Source organism: Bombina bombina, chromosome 11 (assembly GCF_027579735.1).
Source record: "Bombina bombina isolate aBomBom1 chromosome 11, aBomBom1.pri, whole genome shotgun sequence".
In the NCBI taxonomy this organism is placed as follows: Eukaryota; Metazoa; Chordata; class Amphibia; order Anura; family Bombinatoridae; genus Bombina; species Bombina bombina.
Genome location: NC_069509.1, coordinates 192,496,174 through 192,514,639, shown reverse-complemented (window position 1 = coordinate 192,514,639; position 18,466 = coordinate 192,496,174). Strand labels below are relative to the sequence as shown.

Genomic DNA, 18,466 nt, shown 5'->3' with positions numbered 1-18,466 from the left:
ACGGTGAACATAAAAAAAGAGTTCTCTCTTCCCTCTTATAAGAGTTTCCTTCCTAGGGACTCTCATAGACTCGGTAGAAATGAAAATATTTCTGATGGCGGTCAGAAAATCAAAGCTCTTAACCACTTGCCGAGCTATTCATTCCATTCCTCGGCCATCAGTGGCTCAGTATATGGAGGTAATCGGACTCATGGTAGCGGCAATGGACATAGTTCCTTTTGCCCGCCTACACCTCAGACCACTACATCTATGCATGCTCAAACAGTGGAATGGAGATTATGCAGATTTGTCTCCTCAACTGCATCTGGACCAGGAGACCAGAGATTCTCTTCTCTGGTGGTTGTCTCAGGACCACTTGTCTCAGGGAATGTGTTTCCGCAGGCCAGAGTGGCTCATTGTAACGACAGGTACCAGCCTGCTAGGCTGGGATGCAGTCTGGAACTCCCTGAAAGCACAGGGCTTATGGTCTCGGGAGGAATATCTTCTCCCGATAAATATTCTAGAACTGAGAGCGATATTCAATGCGCTTCAGGCGTGGCCTCAGCTTGCTGCGGCAAAATTCATCAGGTTTCAATCGGACAACATCCTGACTGTAGCTTATATCAATCATCAAGGAGGAACAAGGAGTTCTCTTTCGATGATCGAGGTAACCAAAATAATCCGATGGGCAGAGGATCACTCTTGCCATCTCAGCAATCCACATCCCAGGAGTAGAGAACTGGGAGGCGGATTTCCTAAGTCGTTAGACTTTTCATCTGGGGGAGTGGGAACTCCATCCGGAGGTATTTGCCCAGCTGATTCAGCTATGGGGCACACCAGAATTGGATCTGATGGCGTCCCATCAGAATGCCAAACTTTCTCGTTACGGGTCCAGGTCCCGGGATCCCAAGGCAGTACTGATAGATGCTCTAGCAGTGCCTTGGTCCTTCAATCTGGCCTATGTATTTCCTCTCCTTCTACGTCTGGTTGCCAGAATAAAGCAGGAGAGAGCTTTGGTGATTCTGATAGCACCTGCGTGGCCACGCAGGACTTGGTATGCAGACCTAGTGGACATGTCCTCGGTTCTACCATGGACTCTGCCAATGAGGTAGGACCTTCTAATCCAAGGTCTGTTCACGCATCCAAATCTAATTTCTCTGCGTCTGACTGCTTGGAGATTGAACGCCTGATTCTATCAAAGCGTGGTTTCTCTAAGTCAGTCATTGATACCCTGATTCAGGCTAGAAAGCCTGTCACCAGGAAGATCTATCATAAGATTTGGCTCAAATATCTTTATTGGTTTGAATCCATAGGTTACTCGTGGAGTAAGATTAGGATTCCTAGAATATTGTCTTTTCTCCAAGAAGGTTTGGAGAAGGGATTATCAGCTAGTTCCTTATAAGGACAAATATCTGCTTTGTCTATTCTTCTACACAAACGTCTGGCAGATGTCCCAGACGTTCGAGCATTTAGTCAGGCTTTGGTCAGAATTAAGCCTGTATTTAAACCTGTTGCTCCGCCATGGAGCCTAAATTTAGTTCTCAAAGTTCTTCAAGGGGTTCCGTTTGAACCTATGCATTCCATAGATATTAAGCTTCTATCTTGGAAAGTTTTGTTTTTAGTAGCTATCTCTTCGGCTCAAAGAGTTTCTGAGCTATATTTTTTACAGTGTGATTCCCCTTTGCGTACCAAACCTGGGTTTCTTCCTAAAGTTGTTTCTTATAAGAATTTCAATCAAGAGATTGTTGTTCCTTCACTGTGTCCTAATCCTTCTTCAAAGAAGGAATGTCTGTTGCACAATCTTGATGTGGTTCTTCATTGTTTGTTGTTTATTCTGGTAAGCGGAGAGGTCAGAAGGCTACGGCTACCTCTCTTTCCTTTTGGCTGAAAAGCATCATCCGTTTGGCTTATGAGACTGCTGGCCAACAGTCTCCTGAAAGAATTACTGCTCATTCTACTAGAGCTGTGGCTTCCACATGGGCTTTTAAAAATGAGGCTTCTGGTGAACAGATTTGTAATGCGGCGACTTGGTCTTCGCTTCATACTTTTACCAAATTTTACAAATTTGATTCTTTTGCTTCTTCGGAGGCTATTTTTGGGAGAAAGGTTCTACAAGCAGTGGTGCCTTCCGTTTAAGGTCCCTGTCTTGTCCCTCCCTTCATCCGTGTCCCAAAGCTTTGGTATTGGTATCCCACAAGTAAGGATGAATCCGTGGACTCGATACATCTTACAAGAGAAAATATAATTTATGCTTACCTGATAAATTTATTTCTCTTGTGATGTATCAAGTCCACGGCCCGCCCTGTTTTTTAAGACAGGCATATATATTTTTATTTTAAAACTTTCAGTCACCACTGCACCCTATAGTTTCTCCTTTTTCTTCCTAGCCTTTGGTTGAATGACTGGGGGGTGGAGCTAAGGGGGGAGCTATATAGGCAGCTCTGCTGTGGGTGCTCTCTCTGCCACTTCCTGTAGGGGAGGAGAATATCCCACAAGTATGGATGAATCCGTGGACTCGATACATCACAAGAAAAATAAATGTATCAGGTAAGCATAAATTGTATTTTTTTCCATTGTCGTTATAGTTTTTTGAAGGGTGTCGAGTCATTTCAGGCTGTGGTGCCTTTTGAAGGAGCCCTATCTTTTGTACCCGCACTTTGTTTGCAGTCGGTGTCCTCTAGCTTGGGTATTGTTTTCCCAAAAGTAATGAATGCAGCTGTGGACTCTCCCTGTTTAAGAAGAAAAACATAAATTATGCTTACCTGATAATTTTCTTTTCTTCTGACAGGAAGAGTCCACAGCTCCCGCCCAGGCTTTATCTATGGTGCGGCAGTACATTTTTGTTCTTCTGGCACCTTTTTTAAAAAATCACCCTGATATTTCGCCTACTGTTCCTTGTTCCCTTGGCAGAATGACTGGGGGGGGGGGGGGGGAGGTATTTGAAGCCTTTGGCTGGGGTGTCTCTGCCTCCTCCTGGTGGCCAGGTTCTGAATTCCCAAAAGTAATGAATGCAGCTGTGGACTCTTCCCGTCAGAAGAAAAGAAATTGATCGGGTAAGCATAATTTTATGTTTTCTGATTAATCAGGGGGAGATAAACTAGTCTATGGAAACCGCTGATTCATTCAGCCACAGCAGCTTCTGGATTGGCGAATTGCATTTGACTTTTTAAAATAATTTTCTAGATGTGTTTATTTTTATCTGCGCAAACCTATCTCTTTTTTTTGTTTGTTAGACATCAACTTCTTCAAAAGGGAGAAAAGACGGTGTTGTTGTGCAAGCCATTGAAAGAATAAGTCATATGAATTTAAGGTAGTTGCTTGATTTATTTTAATTCTGTAGGAATATTTCGGAGGCTTTGTGTATCTGCACACATCCCAGCTTTAATAGGATATGTGATTGGTGTTCTGAGCAGTCAATAGGCCATATTGATAGTATTTAGGGCCGATGATATAAACCGCCAGGTCAGATGCCGTTTTTCTCACCGACCTTCACATTTCCTGCCCTGTTGGAATTATCGTAAAAAAGGGTCTGTCCCTGCAAGTGGCAAGATGTCTCCTATTGATATTAAAAGTTATTTAACTCGCTGGAAAGGTGCGTAGAACGAAGTTAGCAAGGGCACATTTAAAAAAAAAAAAAATCCTGCAGCCAATATAAATACCATTACACTGCATTCTTTGTATAGCATCTAACAATTGCCTATATTTTCGTATACGTGTTTCTCCTGTTAAGTGTGGTCAGTCCACGGGTCATCATTACTTCTGGGATATTAACTCCTCCCCAACAGGAAGTGCAAGAGGATTCACCCAGCAGAGCTGCTACATAGCTCCTCCCCTCTACGTCACCCCCAGTCATTCTCTTGCACCCAACGAATAGATAGGATGTGTGAGAGGACTGTGGTGATTATACTTAGTTTCATACCTTCAATCAAAAGTTTGTTATTTTATAATAGCACCGGAGTGTGTTATTCCTTCTCTGGTAGAATTTGAAGAAGAATCTACCTGAGTTTTTTCTATGATTTTAGCCGGCGTAGTTAAGATCATATTGCTGTTTCTCGGCCATCTGAGGAGAGGTAAACTTCAGATCAGGGGACAGCGGGCAGATTAATCTGCAAAGAGGTATGTAGCAGCTTATTATTTTCTGACAATGGAATTGATGAGAAAATTCTGCCATACCGATATAATGTAAACTCAGCCTTAAATGCAGTAGCAGCAACTGGTATCAGGCTGTCATGTATGTATATTTCTTCTGTTATGTGTGATCAGTCCACGGGTCATCATTACTTCTGGGATATTATCTGCTCCCCTACAGGAAGTGCAAGAGGATTCACCCAGCAGAGTTGCTATATAGCTCCTCCCCTCTACGTCACCTCCAGTCATTCTCTTGCACCCAAAGACTAGATAGGAGGTGTGAGAGGACTATGGTGATTATACTTAGTTTTTAGAACTTCAATCAAAAGTTTGTTATTTTACAATAGCACCGGAGCGTGTTATTACCTCTCTGGCAGAGTTTGAAGAAGAATCTACCAGAGTTTTTTCTTATGATTTTAACCGGAGTAGTTAAGATCATATTGCTGTTTCTCGGCCATCTGAGGGAGGTAAAAACTTCAGATCAGGGGACAGCGGGCAGTTGAATCTGCATTGAGGTATGTAGCAGTTTTTATTTTCTGAATGGAATTGATGAAAAGATCCTGCCATACCGTTATAATGAACATGTATGTATACTCTACACTTTAGTATTCCGGGGATGGTATTTCACCGGAATTACTCTGTAAAAGTACATTAAACCTTTTAATAGGTATTTTTCATGTTAAACGTTTTTGCTGGAATGTAGAATCGTTTGCATTAATGAGGTACTGAGTGAATAAATATTTGGGCATTATTTTTCCACTTGGCAGTTTGCTTGTTTTAATTATGAGCTAAAAAGTTGTGTTGTTTTTAAAGTGTGATGCTATAACTGTTTTTCAGTTCATTATTTCAACTGTCATTTAATCGTTTAGTGCTTCTTTGAGGCACAGTACGTTTTTGTTAAATAAGATTGTAACCGAGTTGCATGTTTATTGCTAGTGTGTTAAACATGTCTGATCCAGAGGAAGATACCTGTGTCATTTGTTCCAATGCCAAGGTGGAGCCCAATAGAAATTTATGTACTAACTGTATTGATGCTACTTTAAATAAAAGCCAATCTGTACAAATTGAACAAATTTCACCAAACAGCGAGGGGAGAGTTATGCCGACTAACTCGCCTCACGTGTCAGTACCTGCATCTCCCGCCCGGGAGGTGCGTGATATTATGGCGCCTAGTACATCTGGGCAGCCATTACAGATAACATTACAAGATATGGCTACTGTTATGACTGAAGTTTTGGCTAAATTACCAGAACTAAGAGGCAAGCGTGATCACTCTGGGGTGAGAACAGAGTGCGCTGATAATTCTAGGGCCATGTCTGATACTGCGTCACAGCTTGCAGAGCATGAGGACGGAGAGCTTCATTCTGTAGGTGACGGTTCTGATCCAAGCAGATTGGATTCAGATATTTCAAATTTTAAATTTAAATTGGAAAACCTCCGTGTATTACTAGGGGAGGTCTTAGCGGCTCTTAACGATTGTAACACTGTTGCAATACCAGAGAAAATGTGTAGGTTGGATAAATACTTTGCGGTACCGGCGAGTACTGACGTTTTTCCTATACCTAAGAGATTAACTGAAATTGTTACTAAGGAGTGGGATAGACCCGGTGTGCCGTTCTCACCCCCTCCAATATTTAGAAAGATGTTTCCAATAGACGCCACCACACGGGACTTATGGCAAACGGTCCCTAAGGTGGAGGGAGCAGTTTCTACTTTAGCTAAGCGCACCACTATCCCGGTGGAGGATAGCTGTGCTTTTTCAGATCCTATGGATAAAAAATTAGAGGGTTACCTTAAGAAAATGTTTGTTCAACAAGGTTTTATATTGCAACCCCTTGCATGCATCGCGCCGATTACGGCTGCGGCAGCATTTTGGATTGAGTCTCTGGAAGAGAACCTTAGTTCAGCTACGCTGGACGACATTACGGACAGGCTTAGAGTCCTTAAACTAGCTAATTCATTCATTTCGGAGGCCGTAGTACATTTAACCAAACTTACGGCTAAGAATTCAGGATTCGCCATTCAGGCACGTAGGGCGCTGTGGCTAAAATCCTGGTCGGCTGATGTAACTTCTAAGTCCAAATTACTTAATATACCTTTCAAAGGGCAAACTTTATTTGGGCCCGGTTTGAAAGAAATTATTGCTGACATTACAGGGGGTAAGGGCCACGCTCTACCTCAAGACAAAGCCAAAGCTAAGGCTAGACAGTCTATTTTTCGTCCCTTTCGGAATTTCAAAACAGGAACAGCATCAACTTCCACTGCACCAAAACAGGAAGGAGCTGTTGCTCGTTACAGACAAGGCTGGAAACCTAACCAGTCCTGGAATAAGGGCAAGCAGGCCAGGAAACCTGCTGCTGCCCCTAAGACAGCATGAACCGAGGGGCCCCGATCCGGGACCGGATCTAGTGGGGGGCAGACTCTCTCTCTTCGCCCAGGCTTGGGCAAGAGATGTCCAGGATCCCTGGGCGCTAGAGATCATATCTCAGGGATACCTTCTAGACTTCAAATTCTCTCCCCCAAGAGGGAGATTTCATCTGTCAAGGTTGTCAACAAACCAAATAAAGAAAGACGCGTTTCTATGCTGTGTACAAGATCTATTATTAATGGGAGTGATCCATCCGGTTCCGCGGTCGGAACAAGGACAAGGGTTTTACTCAAACCTGTTTGTGGTTCCCAAAAAAGAGGGAACTTTCAGGCCAATCTTGGATTTAAAGATCCTAAACAAATTCCTAAGAGTTCCATCGTTCAAAATGGAAACTATTCGGACAATCTTACCCATGATCCAAAAGGGTCAGTACATGACCACAGTGGATTTAAAGGATGCTTATCTTCACATACCGATTCACAAAGATCATTACCGGTATCTAAGGTTTGCCTTCTTAAACAGGCATTACCAGTTTGTAGCCCTTCCATTCGGATTGGCTACGGCTCCAAGAATCTTCACAAAGGTTCTGGGTGCCCTTCTGGCGGTACTAAGACCGCGAGGAATTTCGGTAGCTCCGTACCTAGACGACATTCTGATACAAGCTTCAAGCTTTCAAACTGCCAAGTCTCATACAGAGTTAGTTCTGGCATTTCTAAGGTCGCATGGATGGAAAGTGAACGAAAAGAAGAGTTCTCTCTTTCCTCTCACAAGAGTTCCATTCTTGGGGACTCTTATAGATTCTGTAAAAATGAAGATTTATCTGACAGAAGACAGATTAACAAAGCTTCTAAATGCATGCCGTGTCCTTCATTCCATTCAACTCCCGTCGGTAGCTCAATGCATGGAGGTGATCGGCTTAATGGTAGCAGCAATGGACATAGTACCCTTTGCACGCCTACATCTCAGACCGCTGCAATTGTGCATGCTGAGTCAGTGGAATGGGGATTACTCAGATTTGTCCCCCACTCTGAATCTGGATCAAGAGACCAGAAACTCTCTTCTATGGTGGCTTTCTCGGCCACATCTGTCCAGGGGGATGCCATTCAGCAGGCCGGACTGGACAATTGTAACAACAGACGCCAGCCTACTAGGTTGGGGCGCTGTCTGGAATTCTCTGAAGGCTCAGGGACAATGGAGTCAGGAGGAAAGTCTCCTGCCAATAAACATTCTGGAATTGAGAGCAGTTCTCAATGCCCTTCTGGCTTGGCCCCAGTTAAAAACTCGGGGGTTCATCAGGTTTCAGTCGGACAACATCACGACTGTAGCTTACATCAACCATCAGGGAGGGACAAGAAGCTCCCTAGCAATGATGGAAGTATCAAAGATATTTCGCTGGGCAGAGTCTCACTCTTGCCACCTGTCAGCAATCCACATCCCGGGAGTGGAGAACTGGGAGGCGGATTTCTTGAGTCGCCAGACGTTTCATCCGGGGGAGTGGGAACTTCATCCGGAGGTCTTTGCCCAAATACTTCGACGTTGGGGCAAACCAGATATAGATCTCATGGCGTCTCGCCAGAACGCCAAACTTCCTCGCTACGGATCCAGATCCAGGGATCCGGGAGCGGTTCTGATAGATGCTTTGACAGCACCTTGGAACTTCAGGATGGCTTATGTGTTTCCACCCTTCCCGCTGCTTCCTCGATTGATTGCCAAAATCAAACAGGAGAGAGCATCAGTGATTCTAATAGCACCTGCATGGCCACGCAGGACTTGGTATGCAGATCTAGTGGACATGTCATCCTGTCCGCCTTGGTCTCTACCTCTAAGACTGGACCTTCTGATACAGGGTCCATTCAAACATCAAAATCTAACTTCTCTGAAGCTGACTGCTTGGAAATTGAACGCTTGATTTTATCAAAACGTGGTTTTTCTGAGTCGGTTATTGATACCCTGATACAGGCTAGGAAGCCTGTTACCAGAAGAATTTACCATAAAATATGGCGTAAATACCTATACTGGTGTGAATCCAAAGATTACTCCTGGAGTAAGGTTAGGATTCCTAGGATATTGTCCTTTCTACAAGAAGGTTTAGAAAAGGGTTTATCGGCTAGCTCATTAAAGGGACAGATATCAGCTCTGTCCATCTTGTTACACAGGCGTCTGTCAGAAAATTCAGACATCCAGGCCTTTTGTCAGGCTTTAGCTAGGATCAAGCCTGTGTTTAAAACTGTTGCTCCGCCATGGAGTTTAAACTTAGTTCTTAACGTTTTACAGGGTGTTCCGTTTGAACCCCTTCATTCCATTGATATAAAATTGTTATCTTGGAAAGTTCTGTTTTTAATGGCTATTTCCTCGGCTCGAAGAGTCTCTGAGTTATCAGCCTTACATTGTGATTCTCCTTATCTGATTTTTCACTCAGACAAGGTAGTTCTGCGTACTAAACCTGGGTTCTTACCTAAGGTAGTCACTAACAGGAATATCAATCAAGAGATTGTTGTTCCATCCTTGTGTCCAAATCCTTCTTCAAAGAAGGAACGTCTTCTACACAATCTGGATGTAGTTCGTGCCCTCAAGTTCTACTTGCAGGCAACTAAGGATTTTCGACAAACGTCTTCCCTGTTTGTCGTGTACTCTGGTCAGAGGAGAGGTCATAAGGCTTCGGCTACCTCTCTCTCCTTCTGGCTTCGTAGCATAATTCGTTTAGCCTATGAGACTGCTGGACAGCAGCCTCCTGAAAGAATTACAGCTCATTCTACTAGAGCTGTGGCTTCCACTTGGGCCTTTAAGAATGAGGCCTCTGTTGAACAGATTTGCAAGGCTGCAACTTGGTCTTCGCTTCATACTTTTTCCAAATTTTACAAATTTGACACTTTTGCTTCTTCGGAGGCTATTTTTGGGAGAAAGGTTCTTCAGGCAGTGGTTCCTTCTGTATAATGAGCCTGCCTATCCCTCCCGTCATCCGTGTACTTTTGCTTTGGTATTGGTATCCCAGAAGTAATGATGACCCGTGGACTGATCACACATAACAGAAGAAAACATAATTTATGCTTACCTGATAAATTCCTTTCTTCTGTTGTGTGATCAGTCCACGGCCCGCCCTGTTTTTTAAGGCAGGTAAATATTTTTTAAAAATTATAATCCAGTCACCACTACACCCTTGGCTTTTCCTTTCTCGTTGGTCTTTGGTCGAATGACTGGAGGTGACGTAGAGGGGAGGAGCTATATAGCAACTCTGCTGGGTGAATCCTCTTGCACTTCCTGTAGGGGAGCAGATAATATCCCAGAAGTAATGATGACCCGTGGACTGATCACACAACAGAAGAAAGGAATTTATCAGGTAAGCATAAATTATGTTTTTACACTTCAGTATTCTGGGGAATGGCACTTCACTTAAATTATACTGTATGCATAAGACTTTAGCCTAATTTGCAGGGACTAGCAACAGGCTTTTCTTTCATGTAATTAGCAAGAGTCCATGAGCTAGTGACGTATGGGATATGCATTCCTACCAGGAGGGGCAAAGTTTCCCAAACCTCAAAATGCCTATAAATACACCCCTCACCACACCCACAATTCAGTTTTACAAACTTTGCCTCCGATGGAGGTGGTGAAGTAAGTTTGTGCTAGATTCTACGTTGATATGCGCTCCGCATTAAGTTGGAGCCCGGTTTTCCTCTCAGCGTGCAGTGAATGTCAGAGGGATGTGAGGAGAGTATTGCCTATTTGAATACAGTGATCTCCTTCTACGGGGTCTATTTCATAGGTTCTCTGTTATCGGTCGTAGAGATTCATCTCTTACCTCCCTTTTCAGATCGACGATATACTCTTATATATACCATTACCTCTGCTGATTCTCGTTTCAGTACTGGTTTGGCTTTCTACAAACATGTAGATGAGTGTCCTGGGGTAAGTAAATCTTATTTTCTGTGACACTCTAAGCTATGGTTGGGCACTTTGTTTATAAAGTTCTAAATATATGTATTCAAACATTTATTTGCCTTGACTCAGAATGTTCAACTTTCCTTATTTTCAGACAGTCAGTTTCATATTTGGGATAATGCATTTGATTTAATCATTTTTTCTTACCTTCAAGAATTTGACTTTTCCCTGTGGGCTGTTAGGCTCGCGGGGGCTGAAAATGCTTCATTTTATTGCGTCATTCTTGGCGCGGACTTTTTTGGCGCAAAAAATTTGTTTCCGTTTCCGGCGTCATACGTGTCGCCGGAAGTTGCGTCATTTTTTGACGTTATTTTGCGCCAAAAATGTCGGCGTTCCGGATGTGGCGTCATTTTGGCGCCAAAAAGCATTTAGGCGCCAAATAATGTGGGCGTCTTATTGGCGCGAAAAATATGGGCGTCGCTTTTGTCTCCACATTATTTTAGTCTCATTTTTCATTGCTTCTGGTTGCTAGAAGCTTGTTCTTTGGCATTTTTTCCCATTCCTGAAACTGTCATTTAAGGAATTTGATCAATTTTGCTTTATATGTTGTTTTTTCTCTTACATATTGCAAGATGTGTCACGTTGCATCTGAGTCAGAAGAAACTACAGGAAAATCGCTGTCTAGTGCTGGATCTACCAAAGCTAAGTGTATCTGCTGTAAACTTTTGGTAGCTATTCCTCCAGCTGTTGTTTGTATTGATTGTCATGACAAACTTGTTAAAGCAGATAATATTTCCTTTAGTAAAGTACCATTGCCTGTTGCAGTTCCTTCAACATCTAAGGTGCAGAATGTTCCTGATAATATAAGAGATTTTGTTTCTGAATCCATAAAGAAGGCTATGTCTGTTATTTCTCCTTCTAGTAAACGTAAAAAATCTTTTAAAACTTCTCTCCCTACAGATGAATTTTTAAATGAACATCATCATTCTGATTTTGATGACTCTTCTGGTTCAGAGGATTCTGTCTCAGAGGTTGATGCTGATAAATCTTCATATTTATTTAAAATGGAATTTATTCGTTCTTTACTTAAAGAAGTACTAATTGCTTTAGAAATAGAGAATTCTGGTCCTCTTGATACTAATTCTAAACGTTTGGATAAGGTATTTAAAGCTCCTGTGGTTATTCCAGAAGTTTTTCCTGTTCCTAATGCTATTTCTGCAGTAATTTCCAAAGAATGGGATAAATTGGGTAATTCATTTACTCCTTCTAAACGTTTTAAGCGATTATATCCTGTGCCGTCTGACAGATTAGAATTTTGGGACAAAATCCCTAAAGTTGATGGGGCTATTTCTACCCTTGCTAAACGTACTACTATTCCTACGTCAGATGGTACTTCGTTTAAGGATCCTTTAGATAGGAAAATTGAATCCTTTCTAAGAAAAGCTTATCTGTGTTCAGGTAATCTTCTTAGACCTGCTATATCTTTGGCTGATGTTGCTGCAGCTTCAACTTTCTGGTTGGAAACTTTAGCGCAACAAGTAACACATCATGATTCTCATGATATTATTATTCTTCTACAGCATGCTAATAATTTTATCTGTGATGCCATTTTTGATATTATCAGAGTTGATTTCAGGTTTATGTCTAAAGCTATTTTAGCTAGAAGAGCTTTATGGCTTAAAACTTGGAATGCTGATATGGCTTCTAAATCAACTTTACTTTCCATTTCTTTCCAGGGTAACAAATTATTTGGTTCTCAGTTGGATTCCATTATTTCAACTGTTACTGGTGGGAAAGGAACTTTTTTACCACAGGATAAAAAATCTAAAGGTAAAAGCAGGGCTAATAATCGTTTTCGTTCCTTTCGTTTCAACAAAGAACAAAAGCCTGATCCTTCATCCTCAGGAGCAGTTTCAGTTTGGAAACCATCTCCAGTCTGGAATAAATCCAAGCCAGCTAGAAAGGCAAAGCCTGCTTCTAAGTCCACATGAAGGTGCGGCCCTCATTCCAGCTCAGCTGGTAGGGGGCAGGTTACGTTTTTTCAAGGCAATTTGGATCAATTCTGTTCACAATCTTTGGATTCAGAGCATTGTTTCAGAAGGGTACAGAATTGGTTTCAAGATGAGACCTCCTGCAAAGAGATTTTTTCTTTCCCGTGTCCCAGTAAATCCAGTAAAAGCTCAAGCATTTCTGAAATGTGTTTCAGATCTAGAGTTGACTGGAGTAATTATGCCAGTTCCAGTTTCGGAACAGGGGATGGGGTTTTATTCAAATCTCTTCATTGTACCAAAGAAGGAGAATTCCTTCAGACCAGTTCTGGATCTAAAAATATTGAATCGTTATGTAAGAATACCAACGTTCAAGATGGTAACTGTAAGGACTATCTTGCCTTTTGTTCAGCAAGGGAATTATATGTCCACAATAGATTTACAGGATGCATATCTGCATATTCCGATTCATCCAGATCATTATCAGTTCCTGAGATTCTCTTTTCTGGACAAGCATTACCAGTTTGTGGCTCTGCCGTTTGGCCTAGCTACAGCCCCAAGAATTTTTACAAAGGTTCTCGGTGCCCTTCTGTCTGTAATCAGAGAACAGGGTATTGTGGTATTTCCTTATTTGGACGATATCTTGGTACTTGCTCAGTCTTTACATTTAGCAGAATCTCATACGAATCGACTTGTGTTGTTTCTTCAAGATCATGGTTGGAGGATCAATTTACCAAAAAGTTCTTTGATTCCTCAGACAAGGGTAACCTTTCTGGGTTTCCAGATGGATTCAGTGTCCATGACTCTGTCTTTAACAGACAAGAGACGTCTAAAATTGATTGCAGCTTGTCGAAACCTTCAGTCACAATCATTCCCTTCGGTAGCCTTATGCATGGAAATTCTAGGTCTTATGACTGCTGCATCGGACGCGATCCCCTTTGCTCGTTTTCACATGCGACCTCTTCAGCTCTGTATGCTGAAGCAATGGTGCAAGGATTACACGAAGATATCTCAATTAATATCTTTAAAACCGATTGTTCGACACTCTCTAACATGGTGGACAGATCACCATCGTTTAATTCAGGGGGCTTCTTTTGTGCTTCCGACCTGGACTGTAATTTCAACAGATGCAAGTCTCACAGGTTGGGGAGCTGTGTGGGGATCCCTGACGGCACAAGGAGTTTGGGAATCTCAGGAGGTGAGATTACCGATCAATATTTTGGAACTCCATGCAATTTTCAGAGCTCTTCAGTTTTGGCCTCTTCTGAAGAGAGAATCGTTCATTTGTTTTCAGACAGACAATGTCACAACTGTGGCATACATCAATCATCAAGGAGGGACTCACAGTCCTCTGGCTATGAAAGAAGTATCTTGAATTTTGGTTTGGGCGGAATCCAGCTCCTGTCTAATCTCTGCGGTTCATATCCCAGGTATAGACAATTGGGAAGCGGATTATCTCAGTCGCCAAACGTTGCATCCGGGCGAATGGTCTCTTCACCCAGAGGTATTTCTTCAGATTGTTCAAATGTGGGAACTTCCAGAAATAGATCTGATGGCGTCCCATCTAAACAAGAAACTTCCCAGGTATCTGTCCAGATCCCGGGATCCTCAGGCGGAGGCAGTGGATGCATTATCACTTCCTTGGAAGTATCATCCTGCCTATATCTTTCCGCCTCTAGTTCTTCTTCCAAGAGTAATCTCCAAGATTCTGAAGGAATGCTCGTTTGTTCTGCTGGTAGCTCCGGCATGGCCTCACAGGTTTTGGTATGCGGATCTTGTCCGGATGGCCTCTTGCCAACCGTGGACTCTTCCGTTAAGACCAGACCTTCTGTCACAAGGTCCTTTTTTCCATCAGGATCTGAAATCCTTAAATTTAAAGGTATGGAGATTGAACGCTTGATTCTTGGTCAAAGAGGTTTCTCTGACTCTGTGATTAATACTATGTTACAGGCTCGTAAATCTGTATCTCGAGAGATATATTATAGAGTCTGGAAGACTTATATTTCTTGGTGTCTTTCTCATCATTTTTCTTGGCATTCTTTTAGAATACCGAGAATTTTACAGTTTCTTCAGGATGGTTTAGATAAGGGTTTGTCCGCAAGTTCTTTGAAAGGACAAATCTCTGCTCTTTCTGTTCTTTTTCACAGAAAGATTGCTATTCTTCCTGATATTCATTGTTTTGTACAAGCTTTGGTTCGTATAAAACCTGTTATTAAGTCAATTTCTCCTCCTTGGAGTTTGAATTTGGTTCTGGGAGCTCTTCAAGCTCCTCCGTTTGAACCTATGCATTCATTGGACATTAAATTACTTTCTTGGAAAGTTTTGTTCCTTTTGGCCATCTCTTCTGCCAGAAGAGTTTCTGAATTATCTGCTCTTTCTTGTGAGTCTCCTTTTCTGATTTTTCATCAGGATAAGGCGGTGTTGCCAACTTCTTTTGAATTTTTACCTAAAGTTGTGAATTCCAACAACATTAGTAGAGAAATTGTGGTTCCTTCATTATGTCCTAATCCTAAGAATTCTAAGGAGAAATCGTTGCATTCTTTGGATGTTGTTAGAGCTTTGAAATATTATGTTGAAGCTACGAAATCTTTCCGTAAGACTTCTAGTTTATTTGTTATCTTTTCCGGTTCTAGAAAAGGCCAGAAAGCTTCTGCCATTTCTTTGGCATCTTGGTTGAAATCTTTAATTCATCTTGCCTATGTTGAGTCGGGTAAAACTCCGCCTCAAAGAATTACAGCTCATTCTACTAGGTCAGTTTCTACTTCCTGGGCGTTTAGGAATGAAGCTTCGGTTGACCAGATTTGCAAAGCAGCAACTTGGTCCTCTTTGCATACTTTTACTAAATTCTACCATTTTGATGTATTTTCTTCTTCTGAAGCAGTTTTTGGTAGAAAAGTACTTCAGGCAGCGGTTTCAGTTTGAATCTTCTGCTTATGTTTTTCGTTAAACTTTATTTTTGGGTGTGGATTATTTTCAGCAGGAATTGGCTGTCTTTATTTTATCCCTCCCTCTCTAGTGACTCTTGTGTGGAAAGATCCACATCTTGGGTAGTCATTATCCCATACGTCACTAGCTCATGGACTCTTGCTAATTACATGAAAGAAAACATAATTTATGTAAGAACTTACCTGATAAATTCATTTCTTTCATATTAGCAAGAGTCCATGAGGCCCGCCCTTTTTTTGTGGTGGTTATGATTTTTGTATAAAGCACAATTATTCCAATTCCTTATTTTATATGCTTTCGCACTTTTTTATCACCCCACTTCTTGGCTATTCGTTAAACTGAATTGTGGGTGTGGTGAGGGGTGTATTTATAGGCATTTTGAGGTTTGGGAAACTTTGCCCCTCCTGGTAGGAATGTATATCCCATACGTCACTAGCTCATGGACTCTTGCTAATATGAAAGAAATGAATTTATCAGGTAAGTTCTTACATAAATTATGTTTTTAATAACACTTAAACGTTTTTTTGCTGGCATGTAAAATCGTTTAATTTTCTGAGGTACTGGGTGAAAAAATGTTTTGGGCACTATTTTTTTCCACTTGGCAGTCGTTTTATTTAATTTAAGACAGTTTACTGATCTCTCTCACTGTTGTGTGTGAGGGGGAGGGGCCTTTTTTGGCGCTTTTGCTACGCATCAAAAAATTCAGTCAGAAGTTTGTCTTCCCTGCATGATCCGGTTCATCTCTACAGAACTCAGGGGTCTTCAAAACTTATTTTGAGGGAGGTAATCACTCACAGCAGAGCTGTGAGATTGTAGTTGACTGTGATAAAAAACGTTTATTTCTGTATTGTTTTTTCTGCTATCAGGGTTAGTTATCCTTTGCTAATGGGAGCAATCCTTTGTTAAAATTGTGTTTTTACAAAGATTTGATGCTATAACTTCTCAGTTTATTAATTTTCAACTGTCATAACTTTTTCTGTGCTTATTATAGGCACAGTACGTTTTCATATTATAGTAAATTACTTGAAAAGTATTTCCAAGTTGCTAGTTTATTTGCTAGTGTGTTAAACATGTCTGATTCAGAGGAAGATATCTGTGCTATATGTGCTAAAGCCAAAGTGGAGCCCAATAGAAATTTATGTACTAACTGCATTGATGCTACTTTAAATAAAAGTCAATCTGTACAAATTGAACATATTTCACCAAACAACGAGGGGAGAGTTATGCCGACTAACTCGCCTCACGTGTCAGTACCTGCATCTCCCGCTCGGGAGGTGTGTGATATTGTAGCGCAGAGTACATCTGGGCGGCCATTACAAATCACATTACAGGATATGGCTACTGTTATGACTGAAGTTTTGGCTAATTTACCAGAACTAAGAGGTAAGCGTGATCACTCTGGGGTGAGCACAGAGTGCGCTGATAATATTAGGGCCATGTCAGACACTGCGTCACAATTTGCAGAACATGAGGACGGAGAGCTTCATTCTGCGGGTGACGGTTCTGATCCAAACAAACTGGATTCAGACATTTCGAATTTTAAATTTAAGCTGGAAAACCTCTGTGTATTACTAGGGGAGGTGTTAGCGGCTCTGAATGATTGTAACTCAGTTGCAATACCAGAGAAAATGTGTAGGTTGGATAAATATTTTGCGGTACCGTCGAGTACTGATGTTTTTCCTATACCTAAGAGACTTACTGAAATTGTTACTAAGGAGTGGGATAGACCCGGTGTACCGTTCTCACCCCCTCCTATATTTAGAAAGATGTTTCCAATAGACGCCACCACACGGGACTTATGGCAAACGGTCCCTAAGGTGGAGGGAGCAGTTTCTACTTTAGCTAAGCGTACCACTATCCCGGTGGAGGATAGCTGTGCCTTTTCAGATCCAATGGATAAAAAGTTAGAGGGTTACCTTAAGAAAATGTTTGTTCAACAAGGTTTTATATTGCAACCTCTTGCATGCATTGCGCCTGTCACGGCTGCAGCAGCATTTTGGTTTGAGTCTCTGGAAGAGACACTTGAATCAGCTCCATTAGATGAGATTACACACAAGCTTAAAGCCCTTAAGTTAGCTAACTCATTTATTTCGGATGCCGTAGTACATTTAACTAAACTTACGGCTAAGAATTCCGGATTCGCCATTCAGGCGCGCAGAGCACTGTGGCTAAAATCCTGGTCAGCTGACGTTACTTCTAAATCTAAAATGCTTAATATACCTTTCAAAGGACAGACCTTATTCGGGCCCGGGTTGAAAGAAATTATCGCTGACATTACAGGAGGTAAAGGCCATGCCCTGCCTCAAGACAGAGCCAAACCTAAGGCTAGACAGTCTAATTTTCGTTCCTTTCGTAATTTCAAAGCAGGAGCAGCATCAACTTCCTCTGCACCAAAACAGGAAGGAGCTGTTGCTCGCTACAGACAAGGCTGGAGACCTAACCAGTCCTGGAACAAGGGCAAGCAGGCCAGGAAACCTGCTGCTGCCCCTAAGACAGCATGAATCGAGGGCCCCCGATCCGGGAACGGATCTAGTGGGGGGCAGACTTTCTCTCTTCGCCCAGGCTTGGGCAAGAGATGTCCAGGATCCCTGGGCGTTAGAGATCATATCTCAGGGATACCTTCTGGACTTCAAATCCTCTCCCCCAAAAGGGAGATTTCATCTGTCAAGGTTGTCAACAAACCAAATAAAGAAAGAAGCGTTTCTACGCTGTGTACAAGATCTTTTCCTAATGGGAGTGATCCATCCGGTTCCGCGGTCGGAACAAGGACAAGGGTTTTACTCAAATCTGTTTGTGGTTCCCAAAAAAGAGGGAACATTCAGGCCAATCCTGGATTTAAAAATCCTAAACAAATTCCTAAGAGTCCCATCGTTCAAGATGGAAACTATTCGGACAATCTTACCCATGATCCAAAAGGGTCAGTACATGACCACAGTGGATTTAAAGGATGCTTACCTTCACATACCGATTCACAAAGATCGTTACCGGTATCTAAGGTTTGCCTTCCTAGACAGGCATTACCAGTTTGTAGCTCTTCCATTCGGATTGGCTACGGCTCCAAGAATCTTCACGAAGGTTCTGGGTGCTCTTCTGGCGGTACTAAGACCGCGAGGAATTTCGGTAGCTCCGTACCTAGACGACATTCTGATACAAGCTTCAAGCTTTCAAACTGCCAAGT

General features: G+C 42.1%; 1 protein-coding gene across 1 annotated transcript in view; it reads left to right on the top strand.

Moving 5' to 3' along the window:
• The window catches only part of KATNIP (katanin interacting protein), a 362,447-nt gene that overhangs the window by 106,258 nt on the left and 237,723 nt on the right, over positions 1-18,466 (top strand). Inside the window, exon 11 of the mRNA XM_053694469.1 lies at positions 3,213-3,289. Coding sequence (XP_053550444.1) covers positions 3,213-3,289 — 77 coding nt within the window. The remainder of the gene's footprint in view (positions 1-3,212; positions 3,290-18,466) is intronic.